Below are 25,257 nucleotides of genomic sequence, written 5' to 3'. Positions count from 1 at the left end.
GTGCTAAGAAATCCCTGTATCTGAAAAGCCACGTCGTGGGGGGTGGTCAGATGATGGGTGTGATTACCCATGTGTGTTTGTCCCCCGCCGCCCCTCTCCCCAAATGGCTCTGCTGGACTTTGGAACAATTCCCACGGGCAAAGTGAATTTTGACCCGAACATGTATCCATCGGCACGGCAGAAGGCGCGGCGAGAAAGCAGGGCAGGGAGCTGGATTCGAAATGCGCGAGCCGCGGGGCTACGGCTCTGGCGTGCGGAACCGCGGGGCCAGAGAGGCGGGGAGGAAGCCGGGGAGGAGGCCGGGCCATAGCCAAGGAGGTGGGACTTGCCGGAGCGTCTCTCCCCGTGGTCGCTGTGCTCAGTTGCAGAGTGCTGACGAGCGGCGGGCGGTGGGGCTGGCGCTGCGCGGAGCCGCCGCTGGAGTGCGCGGAGCGGGGCTGCCGCCGCGCCGGGGGCGAGGAGCGCACGCCGCGCCGGCGGGGGACAGCGCGCCACGGGAGCAGCCCTCCCCGGGCACCGGGACCTGCTGTTAGCTTGCCGCCTTGCCTTATCCTCTCGTTTAATTTATTTTTTCCCCACCTATACTTTGATCCGCTGGGATTTTTTTTTTCCTCCCTTTCCTACAGAGCCTTCCCACGCCCCAGTTCCCTCCCTCTCTATCCAGCTTGGATTTTTTTTTCATCTATTACTATTCTGATTTTTTTTTTAAGCGGTGGACAGAGAGAGGGAGAGACAGTAACGGAGAGGACAGGAGGAAAACGCTCTGTTCGTCCTTTCCGCCACCACCACCCCGATTTGCGGAGAGGGGTCGGGCCGAGGGGCGGCGGAATCAGCCCCTTTCTCCCGGGGAGGCGACCCCGGCTCGGGGAGCCGCCGGAGGCAGCCGCCGCGAAGAGGGAGCGCAGGAAAAGAGATGCATTGAAAGTTTCCGCGCAAACTTTGCCGTGAGTGCGCGAATCCGAGCGAGCGCGGCGCGGGTGCCTGCCTGCCCCGACGCGGGGAGAGCGCCGCGGACGGGCGCCGCTGTGGAGCTCGGACTGCCCGGCGGCGGGGGCCGGGCGGCGGCAGGGCGGCCGCGGAGCCTGCGCTCGGCCCGGCGGAGCGCCCACGGAAAGCAGCAGCGGGGGCCGGCGGAGAGCCGGGCTTATGGAGGGGTGAAACCGGAGACCCCGAAGAGGAACCCCCCTTACCCCGCAACCCTTCGCAGCGCCCGGCCGGCGGCACCCCAGGAGGCGGCGGCGGGCACGGAGGAGGCGCGGGCGAGAGCGCGGCGGGGCGGCAGCGGCAGCGGGGCGGCGGCGGCGAGGCGGAGCACGGCGGGCCCCGCTTCGCGGCGTGCGCCGGCAACCATGAACTTTCTGCTCACTTGGATCCGCTGGGGGCTGGCGGCGCTGCTCTATCTGCAGAGCGCGGAGGTAAGCGGCGGGACGGGGGCTTTTATGCCCCGTGTAGCGGAGGGGGAGGGAAGGCAGACGGCCGACAATACTTTTCCCCCCTTTTTTTGTCTTCTCGCGCCCCCCCTTTGCCTCCCACCTGCTCGGCGCGGTGCGGCCGCGCCTCTGGCGCCGGGTGCGGGTGGGTGCCCGCGGCACAGACACGTGTGCGTGCGGTGCTGCAGCGGGGGGACAGCGCTGCCCGCAGCTCCGCGGGGCCCGGGGCAGCGGCAGCGCCGTGCGGAGTGCCCGCGCACATGAGCGCGCCCCGGCGCGGGGCTCCCGGCGCGGCGCGGCCGTGGGGTCCCGCCGGGGCCGGGGCCGGGGCGCGGGGCAGGGAGGCAGCGCGCTGCCTTCTTGCATCAGCCTCGGGTCTCCTGACATTGCAAAAGGCTGCTTCGGCGATATTTGCCTTGGGTCCCAGCTCGGGTTCGTGCCGCCGTGTGGAGTTCAAAATGCCTAGCTGGAAAAACAAATAAGAGATCAAAGAGGACAAAATGGATCCAGAATTTCTTCCAGATTGGAAAAAAAAAATCAAAATATAGATCTCCTGCACCGAGATTACAAAACCGAGGATTTTTCTCTTTTTCTTCAGTCACTTTTACCTCATTGTCATTCTTGAGGAATTAGAAACCAATTCTTCCTCCTTTCCTTTTTTTTAAGAAAAAAGAAGGGCAGCTTTCTTTGCAAACCTGTCCTGTACATCTGTTTTCTAAAGAGTCAGGAGGGCTGTGTTGCCAAGAGATATTAAGGGGTTTAGACAGAGTGCCCACGTGAAAGTGGCTGCTCGCAAGGCAGGCATGGATTACGTTTTAAAGGTTTTAACAGGTTAGTTCTTTCCTGCCATTTCTGCTCGGCACTTGGAGAGAGCATGGGCCAGATCATCTCCCACAGTCGTGAAAATAAACGTCTCTTGCAAACTAATCAGTTATTCACATTGTTTGTTCAGCACCGATGCTGGAAGGCAACTCCCCAATTAGGAGCCATTTCAGCCGTAACTGAAGTCATGCAAGCACTGCACGCTTTGTTTCTAGCCTGTTATATCTCTACTTTATCCAGTGACAGCCGCACATTAGGCTGTGCTCGGCTGTGCTCGATGGGAACTGAGGCGCACTCTCACTTGAGCGTGGCACAGAGCAGCTCCCTGCTGCCTTCCTGCCAGATTTGGCTGGTGGGACAATTGTTTCTGCTCTCCAGGAGTTTTTCCACCGTCACCCAGAATAGGAGTTTCTTTGCCTCCCAGCTCCTCAGTAAAATTGTACAGTAGCATCTGTTCCCCACCTATAGTATAGACAAGTCTGTATTGGTGTCCAGTGATAACACCCTTTAACCCTCCCCTTGTTCCTTTTCCCCTCCCCTTCCTCTTCCCCAGAAGAGGAAACGGCGGATCAGGTAGAGCCGAGATCTATCTGTCCTCATAAAAACCTCATGCTGCCTTTTCTCCTAGGCTGGAGAATGGTGCAGATGAGAAAACAATGTAGTGATGGAAAAAATGGTAGGGAAGAATTACAGGAGTTTGGGGGGAAGTGTTGCAGGGACAGACACGAGAGATAGCTGGAGGTTCAGGTACCTGGGTGCTGTGGGCTATGTAAGTGCTCAGGCAGATGGACGGTGAGATCTGCCCTTCGGTTCTGTCCTTATTTGTCCGTTGGTTGTCCGGGCACCACAGTGATGGGAATGTTAGGAATACCAGCAGATCTCACGTAGGCAGCTTGGTGATGACTCTGAGCATGGCAGGAGGCATGACTCTTCACACAGGACTAGGGTTTGTGCTTTGATGATAATATTTATCTGGCTGTCAGGCTGATCTAGCTAGCTAGCCAGGCACATAAGAGAGCATTAAATAAAAGCCCTGACAGTGTCTGAGTTGGGGAAGCAGGGTCCAGCATGTGTCAGGCAGCTTTCCTGCAAGTAAAGGAGAAGGGATGAAGGAATCAAGGCGCTCCTCTGGTGAGGGTTCAGGGGGATGGCTCCTTACTGAGGTGGTTGTTATGGTTGCTCCTGCAGCAAGTCTTAGATGGTGGGAAATTGTTTCATGGTCGTGTCTGGGCAGCACTGATGCCACAAGTGTCTGCCTCCACTGGTGGTGATAGCCTTTCCAGGCAGGCTAGGGAAGGAAAGGCACTTTTGCAGTGCCACCCTCCCAGCTGATTGATTGTGCTGAGCGGTGTGCAGAGTCCTCACACAGCATGGGATTGGAGAGGTTGCATTGTTGTCCCCTTCCAGTCCTCCCTTTCCTAGAGAATGGGGGACAGGTGGTTATTCCTCATCTTCCTTCATCAGTGGGTCTTGCTCCAGCCTGGTGACAGGTCACTCCTGATGATGGTCTGGGAGCTCTTCCCCTCCTGCCCAGAACAGCAGAGGGACCTAGATATACCAGCTGTATTGCCATGGGGAAGAGGCAGTGATCAGACCCCGAGGGAGGGAGAACACGCCTGTGACTAGACTGTTAATGATCACACACCCACCAGGCTGCCTGCCTTTGCTGTGCCTCTGCACCGCACCACCATGGGGAGCCACCAGAACCTGCTTCCACAGCCCTTAGGCAGCTGGGACACAGTAGGTCACCTTCCCCAGAGCCGTTCCTGTGCTCTGAGGATGGCTGGAAAGAGGAGCACTCCTTTGGGAGCAGGGGAGAGGGATGTCTGAGGGGCTCACTGATTCCTGAGCAACCCCAAATCCATTCTCCTGTCGGTTCTGTCAGAGGTCCCTTGGCTGTGCTGGCAGCTTGCAGGATTACTGACCTCTGTCTGCTTGTACAATGGAGAAGGAGTGCAGTGAGTCCCATTCCCCCCCTCTCCTAAGCAGAAAACGCTGAGAATTTCTAGTGCCTAAGACGAAAAGTGCCTTAACTCCTGTCCCAGAGTCCCTCTCAAAGTGGATGGATTGTTTGTTCCAGTCCTAAACAGTTACAAAGCTCTTTTAATGAGCCCGCACAGATTAGGGGGAGGGGAAGGGAGAAAAAGAGTGCTGGTGGTGGTGGTGAGGGGGGTGATGGTTAGAGAGGAATGACTTGATTAACCTTTTCTCTCCCTTCAGAGCAAAGCTTGCTTTGGACAGGGACTGGGGGAGAAGGGAGGCAGGGAAGGTACAGACATGTGGATGGTGTGAAGTGTGTTTATTTGTTAGAGAAGGTTTTACCCCACAGAGGGAGGGATGTGCATTTGCTACAACCTGCAAAAGAGCACAGAAAGGAGCTTCCTCTGTCAGCCCCATTTCTGGGCTCATTTATCCTACTCTCAAGGCCAGGCCAGGGGTTGCTTCCACATTACTGTGAAACGCTGAAAATCTATTGGAAGGAAATTGTGTTACAGAACTGTTGGGTAATGCCAAAAGCCAGCAGAGGAGAGCATGACCTTCAGGCTCCTACCGAAGGGCACAGTTGGCCTGCTTATCCCGAGGAATGTTTTTGGTTCCCCATGTCTGATATGTAGCAGACTGTTTTGAAGTGAGGCACAAGGCCCTGCCTCACCTGCTGTTCTAGTGGACGTGCTTTGAGGGCACTAGGCACAGGTGAAAGACACTGCTGAAAGGGCAGAAAAGTTACTTGGAATAGTGAGCAGAGAGCCTGTTACTGATAGTTCTGGGAAACCTTTCTAGTTTCTGCTGAGAGCTCCCCTGGGAAAGCTCAGAAGCTCTTTGCCCACTTTGCACTGATCTCGTTTCCCATCTTTGGGGTCAGATCACATCCCAGGTCCAGGTGAGCACTGCGAGAGTGTTCTGGCTCCTGCTCCACTACATCAGGGGCAGGGTGAGGTGCTGGCTAGGCACAGGTGAGTAGTGAAAGCGTGTGTGTGGCTTGCTTCTGCTTCTCATCATTTGTGCAGCCTGTGTGCTTGCACGTGAGGAGGCAGTGGGCTTAGCAGCTGGCTGGGTAGTTTTGCATAGAGAATGGGTAAAAATGACCCTCAAGGTGTCTCCAAACTAATTTTGCTCAGTCTGTCATGGTCATTTGTGTGTGAACCAGAAATCTCTCTGTGAAAAGTCTTGGGGGCATTGTGACTTGAATGAGCTGACTTGGCTCGTGATCCTCTTCCTGTGCCATAGCAGATTGAGGCTTTCCTGCCCTTGATGCGGTTTTCTTTTACCCAGAGATTGTCAGGCACTGAGTGGCTTTGGAAGGCCGCTGCAGCCTCCACTGCCTCCATTTTGTTTGTGCTGTTGCAGTGACCTTCACACTTCAGGAATGAAACTGTTTCTAGGAACCTGCTTTTTAAAGTGTTGTCACAGCACTGAGACTGGGCACACAGCCCCCCTCCTCCCAGAGAAGAAATAGATCCACACATGGGGCAGCTCAGGTCTGGGCTGCTAAGTTATGCCCAGGTATAGAAAGACTTTGATTGAAATGAGAAACAAGTTCGGTCAGGGGGACCTTAGACAAAGGGAGCTATGCACAGACACAAAGGAATGTCTGGGAGAGGGGCTTCTAGCTGGCTCTCTTGCCCCCTCCTTTTAAAAGCTGACATTTTCAGCTGCTTGGATGGTGGTGCTGCCCTGTGCACAGGATTGCTTAGAAGACCATAGCTGGCAGATTCCTGTTGTGAGCTTGGGGTGGACTTGGCCTTAATTCAGTTCTGTCTTCAGCTGCAACATCAGAGGGCCTTTTTCTAAGCCTGAGCACAGCATATTGCTGACAAAGCAGTATTTTGTATGGACCCCCGTGCTTCTTATGGGCCTCTGCTGAAAGGCAGCAGGTTCTGGGCTGGATGGCATCACACAGGTGGCAACATAGCTCGGAGAAGTGAAGAAAGCTTGGCTTTTTCCATTTTGGTTCAGAACAGAACAGCAGGGGGAAGCCTGACTTGGCTGGAAAGTTACGTCAGAGCTAAAGCCCTCATGAAGAGCAGGAAGAGTGGCGTTCTTGTTTCACCTGGAATTAAAAAGACTTCCTTAGTAAAGTGGTGTAATATTTCTCCATACCATTTTGGGAGTGGGTTACCTGTCACCACTCCTGCCTGCATCAGTGCTTTGGAAATGTCCCTAGTCCCAAAAGGCAGCAGGAATGACTGCAGAGCTTTTCGGTTTTGGCCCAGGGGAAGCTGTGGAGCGCGGGAAAGGGATCCACGCAGGGGCTGGGGACTGGGACCAGTAGCTGAGGGCGCGAGTCGCCCTCCCTTCCATCAGAGAGGAAGAAAACCCAGGCGGTTTGGCGGCGTCCGTCGGCAAAGTGGTGCTGTCACAGTTAATCGCCCTGATACCCGGCCAGATGCCGACACCTCCGTGGCCACCACTGCCGGGTGACAGACATCTGTGACATCGAGAGGGGAGCGATGCCCTTCCGTGTCTGGCTGCCCTTCTGCCCTCTCTGCCCTCCCGGGCCAGATTCACCTTTACGGGGAGAAGCGCTGCTCGGGTCCATCGGTCGGTGTCGGCGGCAGCAGCATGTCCCCCCGTTACTTCTCTCCGCACTCGGGCTCGCTCCCGGTGTTTGTCCGCGGTCACTGACAGCAGCTCCCGGGGACGCGCTTCTCCCTTTGGGGCGTCTCTCGGGCCCGGCACACCGCCTTGACAGCCCCGTCGCCCGCCCCGGAGCCGTCCCGCCCGTGCCCCTCTCGGCTCCCCCGGGGGACGGAGAAACAAAAGGGCCCTCTGTGCCCGCCGGAGGGAGCGGCTCGGCCTCGGCGGCGCCCCCTCCCGCCGCGGCTCCCGGCACCCCCTGCCCGGCGGGGCGACGGGACCGGGACCATCGGGGACCCTGCCCGGGACCCCCCGCGCCGCGGGACCGCGTCACGGTTCCGCATTGTGACCGATTTTCTGTTGTCTTTGCAGTTGTCGAAGGCTGCGCCTGCCCTGGGGGATGGGGAGCGGAAACCCAATGAAGGTAAGCGCTGGGCGGCTTCCCGGCGGGCGGGGACGGCCGGGGGCTGGGGGGAAGGAGCCCCCGGAGCCGCCGGCGGCCAGCTCCGCCACCTTCCGGGGAGCGGGACCGGGGGCTGCCGCCGGGTGACGCCGCCGCCATCAACCCCTTGGTGGCGGCCGCAGCGCCCCCGCCCCACGCCGCGGGCCCGGCCCGGGCCGCGGGGCCGGGGGTGGCCGTGGGGCCGGGCGCCGGGGCGGCCGCGGTGCCAGGGCGGGCAGCAGGGCTGGCCCAGCCCGCCCCTGGCTTACCGCAACTCAGAGTGAAACTGCGTGCGTGCGCCGGTGCACATACGCACGCTCATTTTTATATATATATATATATTTATTTATTTATTTATTTATATATATATATATATATATATATATCTACACACACACGAGCGCACACAAAGAGCTGAGTAGTGGCGCGCAGTTTGCTGGGGATTCGCCACAGTGCTGTAGGAAGGGATTTGTCAAATTTTGTTGCGTGCCTCTTTCCCGGCGGTGCTGGTAATTCCCGGCTGGGTGGCCAGGGCTGATCCCTGAACAAAGGCCGGAGCAGCCCCCAGATGGCAGATCTCTGAGGAAGAGAAGGAGAAAGGGGCAGTCCAGGATGAATTTCTGGGCTCATGCCTCCCAGCAGTCTCAGGTACCCCCATAGTCAGGAGATTACTAAGCGCTGTAAAGAGCCAGGCTTGAAAAATACACCTTTTTATTCTGGTTTGGGCTGGCAGACTTTGCAGATTCAGGGAATGGCACTCTAGGGTTCTGATAGGTTCTAGTTATTGGTTCCTGGTTGTCCAGTATGGACAGGACCATTGCCTGGTGGGGAAACAAGGTGATATCTCTGCAGCTGCTGTGATCTTGTGTTTTTCCGGTTGCCGAAAGGCCAGGGTGTGACAGTGTCCCCTGCCTCATTGGTTCATGCAAGTAAATGTAGACCAGAAGGGCAGTCAGCCCCTGGGGTAGTCAGAGATATCTCCTGTGAGCTCCCTGTCTGGTGAAGCCCCGTGCATGTCAGGAGGTTGGCTTCTGTCCGCAGTCCTCAGTTCAGCAGTGGGATAAAAGGGCTGTGGACTTTGAAACCTTCAGGCTGAGGTGATCATCAAGACCATCCTGACCGTGTTTTCCCCTTACCTGCATAGCAGAGCAGATCACTTGTTGCATGGCAGGGTCTGGCAGATGCCTTGCAGTGTCCCCACGGGCTGTGACCTTCAGCGTTATTCCAGCCAGAGGTCAGCAGAGGGCTCCAGCACTGTGGGCCCAGTTTGGCTTTTTTTTTTTTTTCCGTAGCAGTCAGTTTCAATTTCTGTAACTTTATTGGTGTGACAGACTCCATGTGTGTTGCCAGAGGTTTGTGGCAGGCTCTGCTTGGGATAGGTGTCCATTTTGTGCTGGCAAATTTTCTGATTTGCTGGTGGGCTGCCGCCTGTTGCGCTTGACCCTTGCTCCTGCTGAAGTCAACAGAAGAAGGTTCAGTGACTCCAGAGGGATCAAGATGGAGCCTGCTGTGAGGCTTATTTTGGTAACCAGCTCTCTGCTGTTGGTAGAAAAGAGCTAGTGTCCTCATCTGTGCCATTTGTTGTGCCCAACAAATCCCTCCTGGGGAGGAAAAGAATCAAACAGAATTAACTTCTGTCACAAGAAGGTTGATGGGATTGCAGGAGAAGCTGGTCTGGCAATGTAAGTGGTGAGACTTCAGTGTTATTGTCTGCTATTTCAGGTTCTGCAGTGTAGATACATCTGTGAAATAAAAGTCAGGACTCCTGGCTCTACTTCTGTCCTGTGGTTTGGACTTAGAATTCTTCTCTCTATACCTCAATTTCTCCTCTGTGAAGAGGAGATGATGATGGGCCTCTGTTACCCAAGGACGGTCCTGTAGTTCCTTCCTCTGAAGCTCTTAGGGGCTTGGGCTGAAAGGTGGGTTTGTGTCTTTGGCCATTTTATGCTTTCTCTGTGATGTCAAACTGTGACAGGTTTTTATTTGGGATGGACTTACTCTGGTTGGAGACTGTTATTTTAGCTTCAGCCCCTACCCTTTTGAGCTCAAGAGAGGCTTCCACATGTTTTGTGGTACAGGAAGTTGTAGAGGAGTCAGACAAACACTCTTTTGTTTCACGGGAAAAGATTTTCTGGTATAAATAAAGGAAACCACCATCACTTGTGGCTGCACTTTTATTTTCAAAATAACAGTGTGTTTGTATTGCTGCTAAGCCATTGATGGGGAGGGAAGCAAAATGATCAGAGACTTCTCCTTTTCTAGTCCAGCATGTTCTCACTCAACTGCTCCAAATTCGAACTTAAACTCTGCCTTGAAGAGTTAGTGTGGGTCCTGTCTGTGTTTTAACCTTCCTTCCACCTCCATTCACAACAAAGAACCTCTGACTCAAATCTGGAGGTGTTTTGCAGGGTAGGAGTGTGATTTAATTGTGGGATTAACTTCTAATGTGGGCTGAAGCCCAGATTGCAGGAAGGGAGCAGACCTAGTGGTGTTAGTCCTTCGGTGACCTTCCTGTGCTTCCCCATGAAGGAGACTTTCTTCTGTTTGTGACACAACCAATGGAAAGGAAGCGCAGGCAGAATCAGCCCAGCAAAGTGTGCAGTATAACTCCCAGTACATAGGAGTATGTGTAGGTATGGTAGAAGGGGAGGGCTTTGCTGTGAGGTTGACTGGACCTCAGTCATGTGTTCTGGTTTGGTTTGGGTGGTAACTGTGCAAATGAACTACAGAGTGTTGTGCAGTCTCCATGTGAATGCTCTGTGTCCAACAAAATAAGGCAATGTGCCTTTTGTGGCAGGATTTTCTGACTGGCAGCTAGGAAAAGATTCCCTGCTTCCTTTTCGGAGGCTGATTCAGACTTTGGAAAACCATCACGTGTTAAAGTAAAGGTAGAAACTCCCAAATTCTTCATGTGAACGATTTAGTCCTGTCAAATCTCTCAAATCTCAGGTATAGTTGTCAGAGTGTAGCTGTGAAAGTAAAGGCCCTGCAAAAGAAGTTTAATATGCTGTTCTGGGGCCTGTTCTGTAGTCTGGTTTCTCTGGTGTAATCCAAATGCCTGGATAATGCAATATTTAGGAAAGCATGACAGAGGCCGGTCAGTTTCACGACACTTTTCTACTCTTGTTTTCTGCCTCCTTTATGCCCCAGACTGGTGTGGTGAGCAGCATTTGATCTGCACAGGTAACTGCTGCTTTTCCCCCCCTCTTACTTTCCATCCCTCCCCTTGACGTAGGTTTGTAAGCATTTTGATCCTGAATTATGTCTTTACTGCCAGAGTTCTCAGATCCTGTGTCTGGCACAGTGTGAATAATCAACAGTGCAGTTCAGCGACTATCTTTGTGCCCGCAGAATTTCCCACGTATTAAATTGTTCAAGTTGTTGGAACATAGGCGGTGACTAAAGTCACTCCAAAGGGGAACAGGAAGAAGGAGAAGGAGGTAGTCACAGACAAGATAGGAGAACAGACAGGAGACATACGGCAGTTAGGGGAGGAGGGAAGAGGAAGGGAAGGAACAAGGAACAGAAACGTTGTCTTCTAGACAAGGAATACCAACAAGCAGTCCATGCCTGCCAGGCTACATTTCCCTTTCACAAGCCACTTTCTCTTTTAATAGCTGCTCACGCTCTCTGACACTTCAGACTCCTTGGAGGGAAGCTCCTCCCCTCTTGTACCCACTCTCAGCACTTCAGCACTATGGCACTGTCAGCCCCGCATGACCTAGAATTAACTTTCAACAATTAACTGCGGGCTGTGAGCTCCAAGCCCTGCAGCTTTTGCATTTTTTTGTGGCAAAGTAACCTTTATGCCAGTTTGTCACAAGTTCAGGGCACTTTAGAAGCGCTTACTGGAGACCATTATTTTCCATGATGCAAGCAGTTTGCTCTTATCACTCTGAGTTATCAACCTTGGTGCTGGAGGACTCTGCATGCTGTACAGGTGGATCATTATAGTGCATAACAGCATGGGGCAGGTACTATCTCCTTGTGCATACTCTTACCCTCTGCTCCATGTGAGACATCCTCTGTTGCCAGTGTGGTGCTAGAGCTAGGAAGCCTGGAGGGCTCCAGGTACTCACTGTTTGCAGCACTATACTAGCACCTGAGGTTTGTGTGTGTGTACTTATCTATACTATCTCTCATCTCTTTAAATCTCTCCAACCCTTGACCAAGCAGCAAAATGAAGCTTTGGCAAGAGACTGGGAAACATTGAGAAATACTTGTGAAATCAGTGCAGATCGCAAGCGGTTAGTGTTTGCTCCATTTGTAGGGAAGGCATGGGATAATGGCAGATCCACCCTGTTCCCCCTCCCACACTGTCTCATTGTGGTTCAGTAGCCAAATATATAGTCTGGTTAATCCTGGGGGTGCTGCGAGCCTACTTTGAATCTTTCAGTGGGTGGCTTGGTTCCTCGGTCTGGGAAAGTGGTCAGTGTGGAGACACGGAGGCTGTGACTTGTAGTGGATGCTGTCATGGTTCCCTGGTGACCTGCTGAGATGGATGTTCTGCATGGCCAAAAGAGGTAGATGACAGGAAGGGTGAAGATGCATAGCTCCATGGTTCAGAGCCTTTGCTTGCTCTTAGGAGTGTCTGTGCACTGAGGTCCATACAAAGGATGCTTCTGGCTTTAAAACCACTGGGGCATCCACTGACTGTTTTGAAAGGGAGTAAAGGGCAAACCAGTGAAGGGCCTTAGTCCAGAGCGCAGATTATCTGCTGCAGCTTCAGGGTTTTTTTGGCTTAGCTGATAGTCTTAGTGGCAGCACACCAGGAGTATGGGGAATAGCAGAGAAGAGGTTTGGGACAGAGTCACCTGTGGCATGCATCATGGTACAAGGAAGGCAGTGAGCTCTCTTGTCCATCTTGCCCTTGCCCTGAAGCAGCTGTAGGAGGAGATTGTCTTTTTCCCTTCCCACTTGATGTGTGTATCTGTAGAGCACAGAGAATGGATTTAGGCCTGCAAGACTGCTAGTGAAGAGCATAGGGTAGTTGTGTTGCAACTGTCTGGCTCACTTTAAGGGGTGAAGCCCTAGACATTCTTGAGCTAAGTTTGTATTAACTTATTCCCTCCATTCCTCTTTTAGTTATCAAATTCCTGGAAGTCTACGAGCGCAGCTTCTGCAGGACTATTGAGACCCTGGTGGACATTTTCCAGGAGTACCCTGATGAGGTGGAGTACATATTCAAGCCATCCTGTGTGCCTCTGATGAGATGTGCGGGTTGCTGCGGCGATGAGGGCCTAGAATGTGTCCCTGTGGATGTGTACAACGTCACAATGGAGGTGAGGGTCCAGCTTGCCATCTGCCATGCTTGGTTGGAAGGAAGCAAGACAGCCATCACAGCCACCCCAAGTCCCATCTCCCAGCTAATTCAGAGGAAGTGCAACCTACCCCAGGGACCCTTTCTTCTGACCCTGGTGCTCTGTGTTACACCACGCAGGGTTAAAAGATGAGTTGCCTGTGTCTATTTAAGGCTAAGAAGAGAGTGTGTTTTGGCTCCTGCCCAAATACAGTAGGTAGGAGCATGCAAAGAAGAGTTTCTGCAAAGGAGCACTTTGTGCTTAGAGGATGCAGAGGAGCATTTCTGATGGTGTTATCTCCCAGTTTCTAAAGATACTCCTTGGACCCTTGCACCACCTTAACTCTACACACAGCTGTTGTTCTGAAGGCAGCTGAGTAGGGCAAAAGGGGAGAACCTGTCAGTACTCTCTCCTGAAGGGCATGTGAGGTCAACCTGTATCAACAGAGCACGGAATTTGGGTCTTTAGCTATCCTGCCACAGCAGGGGTTAAAGGGGATCTATGAAACAAACTGTTCTATGTCAGCTGGAAAAGCCTTTCTGCCTCTGGGCTCTTCCTCCTTTGTTTGGAGACTGCTGAAGGTGGCCATGATAGCAAAGGCTGGGCCTTTGGGAAGGATTCAAATTGCTTTAGAGAGAGTTATTGCCCTTGTCTGTGAGACTGGATCCCAGCTCTTGTCCAAAATTGTGCTGGTGTCCATTACCCATAACCTATAGCTCCCTCCCCTACTTTTGTCCCTTAGCCTCTTGAATGGCCACTGTAAATATTGCTGTGAATTTTTAATGTCAATGAGAGATGTACAGTGCTAAGTGATTAACCAGCAGGTCCTTTTATTTGAATTTTGGGCTGTGTTTGAACTGTGTTGGAGAACCTGCCTGTGCCCTCTCATGGCTCCCCACACTGCTTTTCCACTTGCAGGCTCCAGTCATACTAGCTTGGTGTAGCTAGGGATGGTTTTCTTCCTACCATTCCTTGCTGAATTACAGTTCCTGACTGGTATGCCTGCATGCCTGTAAAGGGTCAGAGGCAATAAAGCAGATCTCTAGAGCTAGTTTTCCAGCCATGTTCTGGGTTAAGAGAATGTGACAGTATTCCATAGCTTCTAAATAACTTTCCTGGATATGCCTGGGGCTGGGGTCTGGGTTTTTCAGGACTCTTTTAAACACAGATCTCCAGATTTGTGTGTCAAGTTACTGAGAAAGTGAGATGTCAGCTGGGAAGAAATGGTGGCTTAAGGAAAAGGAGTTGGATTTGGAATTTTCATTTGAGACCTTTGTGTGAGACTGAAGCATGGCTTCTGCACAAGCAGACTGGATGTCCAGCATCAGCCAGGGAGGGCTCATTGAGGACCTTGCTATGGGGTACACCCTCTCCCATGCCTGTCTCCAAGGCAGTCCACCAGAGCTGGCACTGGGCATGCACGAGCAAACAGAGCTTTGGCACAAGTCTGGTGTTGCCGCTCGCTTGTGATCAAAGGCCTTCCCTGACTGGGAGAACGGGGCCTCAGAGCTAGCTCGAACTCTGCCCTGCTCTTCCCAGGAGCACCTGGGGTGTGAGTGCTTAGCTGCACAGCAGCCTGATTTGGGGCTGTGAACATGAAGAGTGAACAGGCAGTGACCCTTTCTGTTTCTTTCATTCCAGATCATGAGAATTAAACCCCATCAGAGTCAGCACATATCACACATGAGCTTCTTACAGCACAGTAAATGTGACTGCAGGTGAGAATGGAGCAGCACTGGCTCCTCTTGCAATAAACTTACTCTGAGCCTTTCTTTTTTTCTGCCATTGGGTTGGGACTCTTGTTCAGATGCTTCTGCAGCCTTCTTGGTTGGTTTGCAGTGGGATGGCTGAGACTGGGAAAAGAAGCCCTCTGCTGTCAGGGCTCTTCCATCTCTAGCTATCACTGGTGGACAGTGCTAGCCTGCATCCTGGGATCTTTTGGCCCTAGCTACTAGCAAGGGTCAACAGGAGAGCAAAACCACCTTGAGTCGGGCCCCTTAACCAGGGCCGAGGGCATCCTGCAACGCTGCCTGTACATGACCTTCCCTGGACTTGGTGGGAACTGGGGATAGTACCAGAAGTATATGTGATAAGCTCTCTTCTAATGAGGCCTTTGTTCTGTCTTCCCCCACAGACCAAAGAAAGATGTCAAAAACAAACAAGAAAAGTAAGTGACAAGCTTTTCCTCCTTTCTCTTTTGGTGGTTGGTTGGCATTTCCTCTCCCCACTGCCCCTTGCCCTTTTCTTTGGTTGGATATACTCACTTTAAGAAGGAAATGGCATATGGTACTGCATGGGGCGATGCTCTGAATCCATTCCAGGTGGTCACAGAAACCCACATCTGATGGTCCTTCCTTCATACCCCAGACATGGACCTTGCATGACCCATGGCCATGGCAGTCATTCCTAATGCTTTTTCCCGAGTCAGGGAAGTCCTGTCGTGTCTGTCCTGCTGGAATGGATTCAAGGTGCAGCCCCTGTTCTCCCCTTCCCTCTTCCTGGGGTGTTTCTGGTTACTGCAAATTGCTGGCTTTCTTTATTATTAATTTTTTTCTTGCTGCTTGAGTGAGTACTTGCTGGCTTCTTTCACAGCAGCTTTGGTAGGAGCTCTGCTGGCTACAGGGAGAGGTGGAAGTAGAGGCCTGGTGGAGGCAGGACTATTGCCATGCGGGATGTGACACTGGTTTTGTTTGGGTGGGGACCTGGGAGGGTGTAAAGGGAGGTGGATATCCTAGCTGGGTTTCGGTGAAGGCTTTCATGAGGGGTTTTTTGAATCTGATGAGTTTGCTTTAGTGGCCTGAAGGAGATTAAGTCACAACCTTCCCTTTTCTTCCTCTCCAAAGTAAAAAGGTTGTGGAAAGTAGAAAAATAAGCTCTAATCCTGCAGTAGTTGCAGGGATGAGCATAAAATACAAAACAACGTTGAAAAGAAAGAATGATCTGTCTGAGCGAGAGGTTCAGCTGGACTGCGCATGGCTGGGAAAGCAACTCTGCCATTTAGAGGTGTGGAGTTGGAGAGGAAGGAGTGAATATTTGGAGATGAGGCTGAATCTGAGACCGAGGGAGCAAACAGTAGAGAGAGAGCTTTTTTCACCCCTCTCCTGGTGGTTGTATGTTTCTAGCTGCCTTCCAGCCTCTCCTCCTCCCCCTGGAAATTTGCTCCTGGCTGCATCAGACTGTGTGCAGCCAACAGTCCTCTCTGCACAGGGCCGTGTCGGGGACGGTCGGTCTGTGTGGCTCTGTAGTTTGAAGGTGTGTGAGTTTGGTCTGTATGAGCTCTGGTGAGGATGGGGTGTGGGTGTAGCAGCCAGCTCGGACTGTGTTGCATTCACTTTTCCTCTTCTAACAGCACCTTGCCTGCTCTTTGGTGGTTCTGCACTCCCCAGGGAAGGAAGGGAAGGGAGGGAAGAGACTGGTGTGCTTTGATTTGTGCCAGATTGAAAGTCTTGTTATATTGGTACCCCTCTCCTCCCTTCAGGTTGATTTTCTTCCCCTCACCGTCTCCCTGTGACTCCTGCCTGACATGTAGGGCAGAACTGGGATTGAGCTGATGCTCTGACACTCGTTCCAGTGAGACGACTTGAACAGGGCCTAGGAGACACCTATGGTGCTTTCTCTTCTGTCCCTCCAATTCCCTTTGACAGCTCTCTCCCGAGGTGGGCTGCACCAGGGAACGAGGGAGCCTTTGCTGAACTGCCTCAGAGCTGGGACTCATTTGCCTGACAAGCCCTGGTGCTTTTCCTAGGGCCTTCTTCCTTGCATGTCTCTCCCTTGCTCCTGTGCTAATGTGGCTCAAGGAGCAGTACAGGCTCTAGCCTCCCTCGCTCCCTGTGCTCTCAATGGCCCATAGAGATCCGTGGTTAGTGTCCAGGACTGCATATCCTAGCCCCTGCCTGCTTAGCCCCTGCCCAAGAATCAGAGGCAACTGGTGAATTTTTCAGAATAGAGTCAGTACCTTGGCTCCATCTGCTTGTCTGTCTGGCAGGTCCATGTGGACAGTGACAGGAGGGAAGAACTGAAAGCTGCTTGCTGATTATCTCCTGGGTAAAATAACTAGGTCAGGCCATCCTCTTCCCCCTCTTTACTCTTCAGTACTCAGAATAGAGGCTGCCAGAGGAGATGTTATAAACATCCAAGTAAGGTCTCCTGGAGTCCTCTGAACCACAGGCAGGAGGTGAGGTGGATAAGCAAAGCCTTCAGGTTGGATAGCTCCTCAGAGATCAGATCTCTTCCTTTGTATGTGGAGTGCTCCTGTCCCAAAGCAGGATTGCCACCCACCCTGCAGCAGAGCTACTGGAGCTCAGCTGCCCCCTTCTAGGCCCAGTACTGGGCAGTGCATCAGGTCAGAGTGGTTTCCTCTTCCCTGAAGAGAGCCCGTTCACTCAGGTTGCCTTTTGTCAGTCGTTGTGCACCTGTGCTTGTCGCCTGGAATGGTTGTCTGCACTCACCGCGGTGGCGTGATGCTTTCACAAAGCTTTCTGTTCCTTCCCCCTCTCACCCCCTGCCCCTTTCCCACTGCCCCTCTCTGGAGGGGGCAGGTGCCCCTCTGAGGCTCCAGCAGATCCGCCTCTGCTCGCAGCAGCCTTGCAGGAGGTGGTCTCTGCTGAGTTCCCTGGTGTTGGCTTGGCTGTGGGCAGGCTGGTTGCAGAGCTGACAGGAGCGTCGGAGCCGGTGAATGTGCGTGCAAGATGGAGATCTGTGCTTCAGCCCTGGGATTTACCCTCCAGTCCTGCCTCATGTGCTTCTCCCCTCCCAGCAAGGCACATGGCTGTATTTTTTTTTTCTCTTCTTCCTTGCGTTTTCTTCCATTTTCTCTCTATTTCTCCCTTTCTTTCCCCCTCTCTCTCTTTCTCTTTTTTTTTTTTTTTTTGTTTTTCTTCCAGAAAATCAAAGCGAGGAAGGGGGAAGGGTCAAAAGAGAAAGCGCAAGAAAGGCCGGTACAAACCACTCAGCTTGTACGTTTGTGTCCTCTGCTTGTAGACTCTCTTCCCTCCCTCTCCCCAAAGCAATCTGCCTGCTTGCTGCTCGCTCAAATCTCACCCTCCCCTCCCAGTCACTGGTGGGCTGCAGATCCTGCAGGGGCAGCACTGGTGGTGGCACTGCTCTGGCACTAAGGCTATCTCAGGGAAAGGTGGCTTTAGCTTGCTTGGCTCTCTAATCATCAGTGGTGACCATTGTCCCAAGGCACAAGAGTGTGGTGGGTGGACGAGTACCCTGCACCTCTTCACGCCTTCTGGTTGTAACTCTGTCATCTGCTTTCCACCACTTGTCTCGTGTCCTCACTGCTATGATGACTGGTGACAGGCAGGCTGGCATCTGCCATGCATGTGTGTGTGTGTGTGTGTATGCGTGTACACATGTGCGTGCGTGTCTGGTGGAGTCACAGGTGGAGAGGAGAGGTGGGACAGTGGGAAGCAGAGAAGGGGTGCTGGAGAGCCAGGGGGGGCCTCTCTGTTTGTTTTTTTTTTTCCCTCTCTTTCTGCTGGATTTGGTGGCTTGTCTCTCTCTGTCTCTTTTGCTCTGCCTCTCTCATGGTGGTTCACAAAATTCTGCATTGTAAATTCACGGCCCCTCCATAGGAGACTCCTAGGTGGTGAGGTTGGGATGGGGCTTACAGAAAGGAGGGCAGTGCCAGCTGCAGGGTCAGCATGTGGTGCTGGAGCCCAGCTGCTTTCCAGGGGAGGAGAGACCCTGTGTATTTAACTCGTTTAGCCGCTGGCCTCTTTCTACTCCAATAGTCCACTTCAGAGAATTCATTTCACTTATGTGTCAATAGCTGGCTGAGACCTCTCACCTTCCCATCCTTGCTTTCCCCTTCTTCCTCCCTCTGGCCTGAGCCAATGGATCCAATGCAGCATTTGTGAATACTGTGCAGAAGGCCTGTTTCCTTTCTCTGCGCTAATGCAAGGGGTTGCTGTCCTGGGGCTGTTGAGGTGCTGCTGGAAAATCCATCAGCCCATGGCACTCCAGTTGGCAGCATGGGGGCTGCGGGAGGGGGCAAGGGGATTGCTTTGATGTTCAGGGTGTTGCATGTGTATTTTCTTTCTGCTGAAGCGCTGTAGCTTAGACATCTTTCCTTTTGCCTTTTTGCAGTCACTGTGAGCCTTGCTCAGAGAGGAGAAAGCACTTGTTTGTACAAGATCCCCAGACCTGTAAATGTTCCTGCAAATTCACAGACTCACGTTGCAAGTCGAGGCAGCTTGAGTTAAACGAGCGCACTTGCAGGTTTGTGTCCTGAAGGATGAAACACACAAAGAGAAAGAGAGAGAAAGAGAAAGAGGGGGGGAGCTTGCTTCCTGCTGACTTCTGGCACCAGTGCTATTTGATTACTTCTTTTCTCTGTCCTACGTGGGCCAGAGAGCAGAGAGTCTAACTGGGGTGAGGACAGAGTTTCCCTGTGTCAGAGGGCAGCTGTTTTTTTCAGGTGTGCTCTCAGGACTTGGATGGGGATGGCTCGCAGAGACAGGCCCTTTGTATCTCAGGTATTCTTTACCATAGAATAGCATAATGGAGTTCATGTTGCTGAGCTAGGCAGGGGAGGGTCTGTATCCCTCTGTACCTTACCTGTACGCCGCTCTGAGCATACTATTGGACAAAGACAAATCCTTAACTGACTGGGATTTGACCACCTCTGTCTTCCAAGCCCTTTTTCTGTGGCTTGTAGATGCTCTGCTGTGTGCAGAGTGAGGAAAGCCATTACGAGCCTCCCTCAAGGCTGAGCCTACATTCTCCTTTGCCTCTGTTCTTCTAAAGGCCAGGGAGAGCACCCTGTGTTTTTGTACTGTGCTCACAGTTCCCTGTCCATGTCCTGTCCAGAATTGTGGTTTGAGAGGCTGCAGTCAGGACTGTGAATGGAATACAGCAGGTTTAAGTCTGACCCTGGGCGAAGGCAGAGGTTCCTGTTTCAGATGTGAGGTGGGAGACATAAAGGCACTGGGGGGTTAGTGTTTGTTCAGAGATCCATGTTGTGCATGTGTCATCTGAGTCTGTCACACACCGTCTGTGGCACAGACACGTAAAGAAACCGATTCCTGGTTCTCACCTGAGCACTTTGGTGAACTCAATGGGGTGTCTTGACTAGCACAAGCTATGTGTGCATCTCTGGTGTGGGATCATCCTACCTGTGTAGAGGGAGACACAGAAACGGAGTCGCTAATGAGCACTTGGCTGTGACTCTGAACTCGGATCCCCTTCACAGAGATCTAGGAGATTGTTCTTGTTCCTGCAGTATTGCAGTGGCAGCGGCTCAAGGGAAGAAGAATACAAGGGAGAGAGATCCAGGGTCCTCTGTGGCTCTATCTTGAAAAGAGGAGGCATCCATTAGCTAGGTGGATAAGGCTGTTACAAGTAGCAAGTGCTTCCTTTGGGTGTGAAAATGCTTTGTGTCCAAGCCAGAGAGGCATTGGCACTGCCAGCGTGATGGAAACTGCTCTGTATAAAGAGAATTTTTCTGGGGTGCTGTAATTTCAGGGGGAAGGTAATTGATGGAGGGGCCATAATAGAGAGACTTTCAGAGTTGCACTTCTAGCAAGTAAAACCCCTGAAGTCTGAGACCAGACTTAGTGTTGGCCTTTTCCCCCTTGTTCCTTTTCCCAAAGTCCAGAGTAACTCATAATTACCCCACAGAATTTGAAGGGTGAGAAATAGTAATAAATACAATGAGAAACAAAAAACCAAAGAAATCATGGTGGCAGAAGGGGTTTGCTAGTTTCTCTTACTAGTCCCTCTCTGTGATGGGATAATTGGTACTATGGGAGGCTTCCATAGGTGATGTGTTGGCCAGAAAAATGGGAAGGAGTCATAGGAGTGGTTAGTTTATCAATTTCCAGATAAAAAGCTAGTTAAGCTTAAGTTCCTCTTACTCTTTCTTGTAGAATTAGTATTGGGACCTTCAGGGGAGGGAAAATTCTCATTTCTCCTGCTGCTTCTTCAGGCCACTGCTGTTCTCTGGTGCTAACCCCCACTCACAACACCTAGTGGAATGAAAAGCACTTACTTTTCACCTTCTTGCCTGCATGGGGCCTTGTTGTCTGCGCTGCTTCCAACCCAAACAAGAGACTAGGTGGAGAGCCGAGGGTGTGTCTCTGCATGCACTGCTTAGCCTTGTTTTTCTGTGTTCGTGTGTATTTGTGTGTATGGTGTGCAAAGGTGTAAACAAGACACTCAGCTTATCTGTGAGAAGCCACTGATTCTGCTCAAAAATTTTGTTTGAATATCCCCCCCTGCTCTGTCTAGGTGAGCCTGGGAGAATAGAATTCATTGACTCATTTGTGGGGTCAAGATTCTCAGCTGATTTGCCCCATCTGCACAGCACTTCACCCCACCAGTGACGTCATGCCATGTCTTAACACCATGTGCTCTTAAACACATTAGTCACCACCCTTCCTTCCCTTCCCTGCCCTAGCTGCACCCCCATCACAAACATTAACCCCTGTTCTCTTTTTTTCCTTCCTTCTCCTCTTCGACAGATGTGAAAAACCGAGACGGTGAGCAGCGGAAAAGAAGGGGAAACAGCCCTGTTTCTGGAGCCTGATTTCTCGCCTGGACAGAATAAAACAAACAAAACACTAATCCAAATGAACCCTAAAAATGAAGGATCGGTAGAGCACAGCACTTTCAGTACGGACGATGGACTCCGGAAGGAACATTCCCCAAGGCACCCGCCGCACAGAATTCACCTTTGGGTTTTGAACTGTTTTATTTTATTTTTCTTTTTATGCTGCTAAATAACAGAGCCAGGAAGACTTATAGGGGTGTATTTGATGGGTTTTCCCATGCATACATATATATGTGTGTATACATGCATATACATATATATATATGTATATATATTTTAACCACATCTATATATACATATATGTATATCTTAACCACACACACACATATATATTTTTTATATATATATATATATATATATATATATATATATATATATATATATATATATACACACTGATTTTTTTTTTAACATTGCTAATGTTATTGGTGTCTTCACTGGATAATACTCGACTGCTGTGGACACAAGCGGGCTACTTGGGGCATAAGAAACAAGCTAAGACTGGACTTGAGTAGAAGCGCTGGGTGTAAACTTCTTAACTCTTAACTGACTTGTGCGGCCTCCGCTGTTTCTCTGTAGAGTGTGCTGTACCACAAACCACCTTCTCCTTGCCTGGGACAGGGAGGAGAGGTGATGGAGAGGATGGGCAGGGAGTTCCAAAGAGTGGCATCCTAGGGTGCGATGGGTCAAAGGCCAAGGAAATGGCCATCTCCGTGATCAAGGATTCCTCCTCCCCTCTCTTCCCCCAACCTTCGCCCTTACTCGTCTCATAACCTGCCTGCCTTGCCGGGACATGGGATGTCAGTGTACATTTTGCGTTGACTTTATTCGCTGTAGAACCTTTGCCAGAGAGTCGTGCTGGCTTCTCTTAAGGATGGTGGGCAGCTGATGCGCACTGACTTTCTGTTCAAGGAATTATCACAGGAGTCTAGATTTCCCGCCCTTGGTGGCTGCAGAAGGACACAAGGTCTACAGTGTGTTGAAGCAAGAATGGGGACCGGTGCATAGCCACACAGTTGTTCAGCACTGTCTGCTTTCTTCATGCACAGAGCTGCCACTCAAGAGCATCCAAGATGCTTATGGAACATTTCTGGAAAGGGATATTAATCAGAAGTATATACACAGTAGTGGGGGTGTGTGTGTATGCATGTGAATGTATGCATTTGTGTGTATGTATGTATGTATGTATGTATGTGTTTTTCTCTTTTTTATATATATATATTTATTTTTATACATATATATATATAAAAAAATAATATATATGTATGCCAAGATAGAAGGGGGGGAAAAAAGAAAGCAACTTTTGCTGCCTTCAGTTCGCATGCCCAGTGTGAATGACCCTTAAGAACGTCAAGTTTTTTTTTTAATGACGTACTGTAAATATCAGGCCCCTTTTCCATGTCTTGGGCTGGGGAATCAAATGTGAAGACAGCTGGAGTCCCTTAGCTGTGTCGTGAGGTTCTTGGCTATGTGTGTATCTGCAGTGTAGGCTGTGGTGTACTTGAAACCCACCTTACACACGCGCGCACACACACACACCCCTGAAAGTGTGTTTGTACATCTATGTGGATATATATAATCTAGTTCTGTGATTAAAATTATTATTAATAATAATAATAATCAAAAAGGTACTCAGTCTGTGTCAGAATGCTGCCAAACATCATCTGCAATTGAATTTTCAACGCCTGATAATGTACAACACGGAAAGCTTCCAAAAAGACAAGACAGTCTAAAAACAGACTCACAACAAGCGACTACTAACCACTAGGATCTCCCCATCCGACTGATGGCTTTCAGAAGGAGAGAAAACACACGGGTGGGTGCTTGCATCTGCAATGTAGAATACTCATGCTGCATCGTGTGCAAGACAGAGGCTTCCGATCGGGGGAGGGAAGAGAAAGTGTTTTATATACTTATTTAATATCCCTTTTTAAATTAGAAATTAAACAGATAATTTAATTAAAGAGTAGGGATTTTTCAGTATTCTTTGTTAATATTTAATTTCAACTATTTATAAGCCGTACCTCCTTTTTTTTTCTTTTTTTTTTCTTTTTTTTTTTTTTTTGTACTGGTTGTGTATAAATTTAACCTTCCTGTTGTCCCATCCCGTCTCTCCCCAATTGTTGGCAGAGTCAGTAGCATGTTATGGGCAGTTATTTAATTAATTTCTCTAACACCTACCCCTACACATTCCTATTGAGACAACGGTTAGATATACATCTACATACTATATATATATTTGGCTATGTGTTTGTATATATATATATGTTTATGTATATGTGTGATTCGGATTAAATAGACACTACAATTTTTTTATATATGTAAAAAGAAGAAACAGGAAAAAATAGAAAATTCTACATCTTGAATCTCTCTCCTTTTTAATTTTAATATTTGTTATCATTTTATTTATTGGTGCTACTGTTTATCTGTAATAATTGCGGGGAAAAAAGATATTAACACTACATATTGTGTCTAGTGAATTTTTTCAAGATATTCCTTAGTACATATTTATTTTTAAACAAAGAAATTACAGATATATCTTAAAACAACAACGACGACGACAAACAAACTTTTTTTTGTATTAAAGAATTTAATTCTGACCTTGATTTCCTTTGCCTTCTCCTTCTGCCTTGCATCCTGGTTTTCTTCCATTGTGTAACAGTTTCTCCAGCATTGCCTCTGGAGGCTACAGGGCATCAGCAGCCTACCAGTTGGACTCTTGGATTTGTGCCCAGTTTCCAAAAGCACCTAGGCACCTGAAACCCACTGAAATGAATGGGAGGTAGGCACCAGAATCCTAGTATGGAGCTCAGCTCGAGTTCCCTGCTTGGTGAGAAGAGGGTGGTGTGATGGGCAGGACCAAGGGGGCAGGACTCCTGGGTTCCTTCCCACCTTGATGCCAAGCAGTGGTGATGGTCCCAACCCTGCCTCTTGTCAGGAGCCAAGTCCCATGAGCTGGGTACTGTACAGGCATGAGTAGATGCAATCCTGGTGGAATTTACAATCCAAGGTGAAAGTAATGCTGTGATCCTGCCCTTTCTGGTAATGGACTTGGTGTTTGCAGTTGGATCTTTGTGCGTGTAACTTGCTGTCAGTGATGGCTCAGCCAGACCTTGCCATCCTGGATGACTTTGAACAAAAAACTGTTTAGCTCTGACAGTGCTCATCACTTCATGAGGGATCTTGATACCGTTGCATCTTTTGTGATGTGCTTTGGGGTCTAGGAGGAAAAGCTTTGGCAATGGTGTAATTTCCTTGTTATCCATGGAGATGAATGCGTCATGTGTCAGTCATGGAAAGGAGCACAGGAAAGGAGCATGCAGGATGTTTCCTGGATGTCTGGGAGGCAACTCAGGGTAATACAGACCACTGAGTTCATGGCTGCATCATTCCTGCTCTTGTGAGGGTAAAGAATCTGGCTTCTGTTCAGGATGGACTCAAGTAGCTCAACAGGTAGACCTGCAGTCACTGCCTCAGCAGAGGGTGGAGCAGAAGAAAGATGATGAGTACCTGAGGACATTTTGGTTCACTGTATTCAGTAACGTCTTGTGGACTGCAGGAGTGAGGTGAGAACATGAGCCATCTGGACGTTTCTGCATGAGGAACCCAAAGGAGTTGCTTCCCTTGTATATTCACCACTGGCTTTTGTTCTGTGTGGATCTATGGGCTCTTTTTCTTGTGGCTGTGCAAGGTGATGAAGACAGCAAGCCTATCCTCAGGAGACCTGCTCTGCCTGTTTGTGATCTGGGAAATGTTTACAAGTTATCAAATTGGAAAAATTGAAACCCTCAGGTAAGTGCTTCTCCTCTGGGCTGAGCTGGATGTGAAATCTCAGCATGAAGGGACCCAGGTCTCCTGTATGGATGAGTCAGGATGTTTCTGTCAGTCACAACACATCAAACCCACATCAAACCCACCACATCAAATTCCACCCCACTAATGGCAAGCTGGACTGGCTACTCCTGGTGCCCCTCTCTTTTCCTACTTCTAAGGGCTCAGAAGAAGTAGGATATCTGCAGAGCGAGGTGACCTGGTAGACACCTACTTCATGAGACAGTGGCTGGATGGCATATTTCAGATGGGACAGCTCACAGAATTTGTGTGGATGCAGCAGAGCCAAGGTAGCTG

At 50.5% G+C, this 25,257-nt stretch overlaps 1 protein-coding gene across 4 annotated transcripts; it reads left to right on the top strand.

Annotated features, from left to right (window-relative positions):
- The first annotated feature begins 590 nt into the window (after positions 1–590).
- VEGFA (vascular endothelial growth factor A) lies at positions 591–23,735 on the top strand. Of its 4 annotated transcripts, XM_036380037.2 has the most exons (8): positions 591–1,415; positions 7,203–7,254; positions 12,358–12,554; positions 14,214–14,290; positions 14,707–14,739; positions 17,456–17,527; positions 18,666–18,797; positions 21,041–23,735. In XM_036380037.2, exons 1-8 carry the CDS (start codon positions 1,350–1,352, stop codon positions 21,060–21,062), a joined length of 651 nt encoding a protein of 216 aa, XP_036235930.1. In that variant the 5' UTR covers positions 591–1,349; the 3' UTR covers positions 21,063–23,735. The 4 variants fall into 4 exon arrangements, with proteins under 4 accessions (XP_036235930.1, XP_036235931.1, XP_036235932.1 ...); XM_036380038.2 differs by lacking the exon at positions 17,456–17,527; XM_036380039.2 differs by lacking the exon at positions 18,666–18,797.
- Positions 23,736–25,257: the final 1,522 nt, after the last annotated feature.

The sequence above is a fragment of the Molothrus ater genome, chromosome 3 (genome assembly GCF_012460135.2).
Source record: "Molothrus ater isolate BHLD 08-10-18 breed brown headed cowbird chromosome 3, BPBGC_Mater_1.1, whole genome shotgun sequence".
Lineage (NCBI taxonomy): Eukaryota > Metazoa > Chordata > Aves > Passeriformes > Icteridae > Molothrus > Molothrus ater.
The sequence above is the reverse complement of the archived record's forward strand: the minus strand, read 5'-3'. Positions and strand labels throughout refer to the sequence as shown.

What these genes read in the sequence shown, in the direction of transcription:
- VEGFA (XM_036380037.2), top strand. Translation starts at nt 1,350, where the DNA reads ATGAACTTTCTGCTCACTTGGATCCGCTGGGGGCTGGCGGCGCTGCTC. An exon ending in TCTATCTGCAGAGCGCGGAG is followed by an intron (nt 1,416 to 7,202) that starts GTAAGCGGCGGG and finishes TTGTCTTTGCAG; the next exon opens with TTGTCGAAGGCTGCGCCTGC. An exon ending in TTAAACGAGCGCACTTGCAG is followed by an intron (nt 18,798 to 21,040) that starts GTTTGTGTCCTG and finishes CCTCTTCGACAG; the next exon opens with ATGTGAAAAACCGAGACGGT.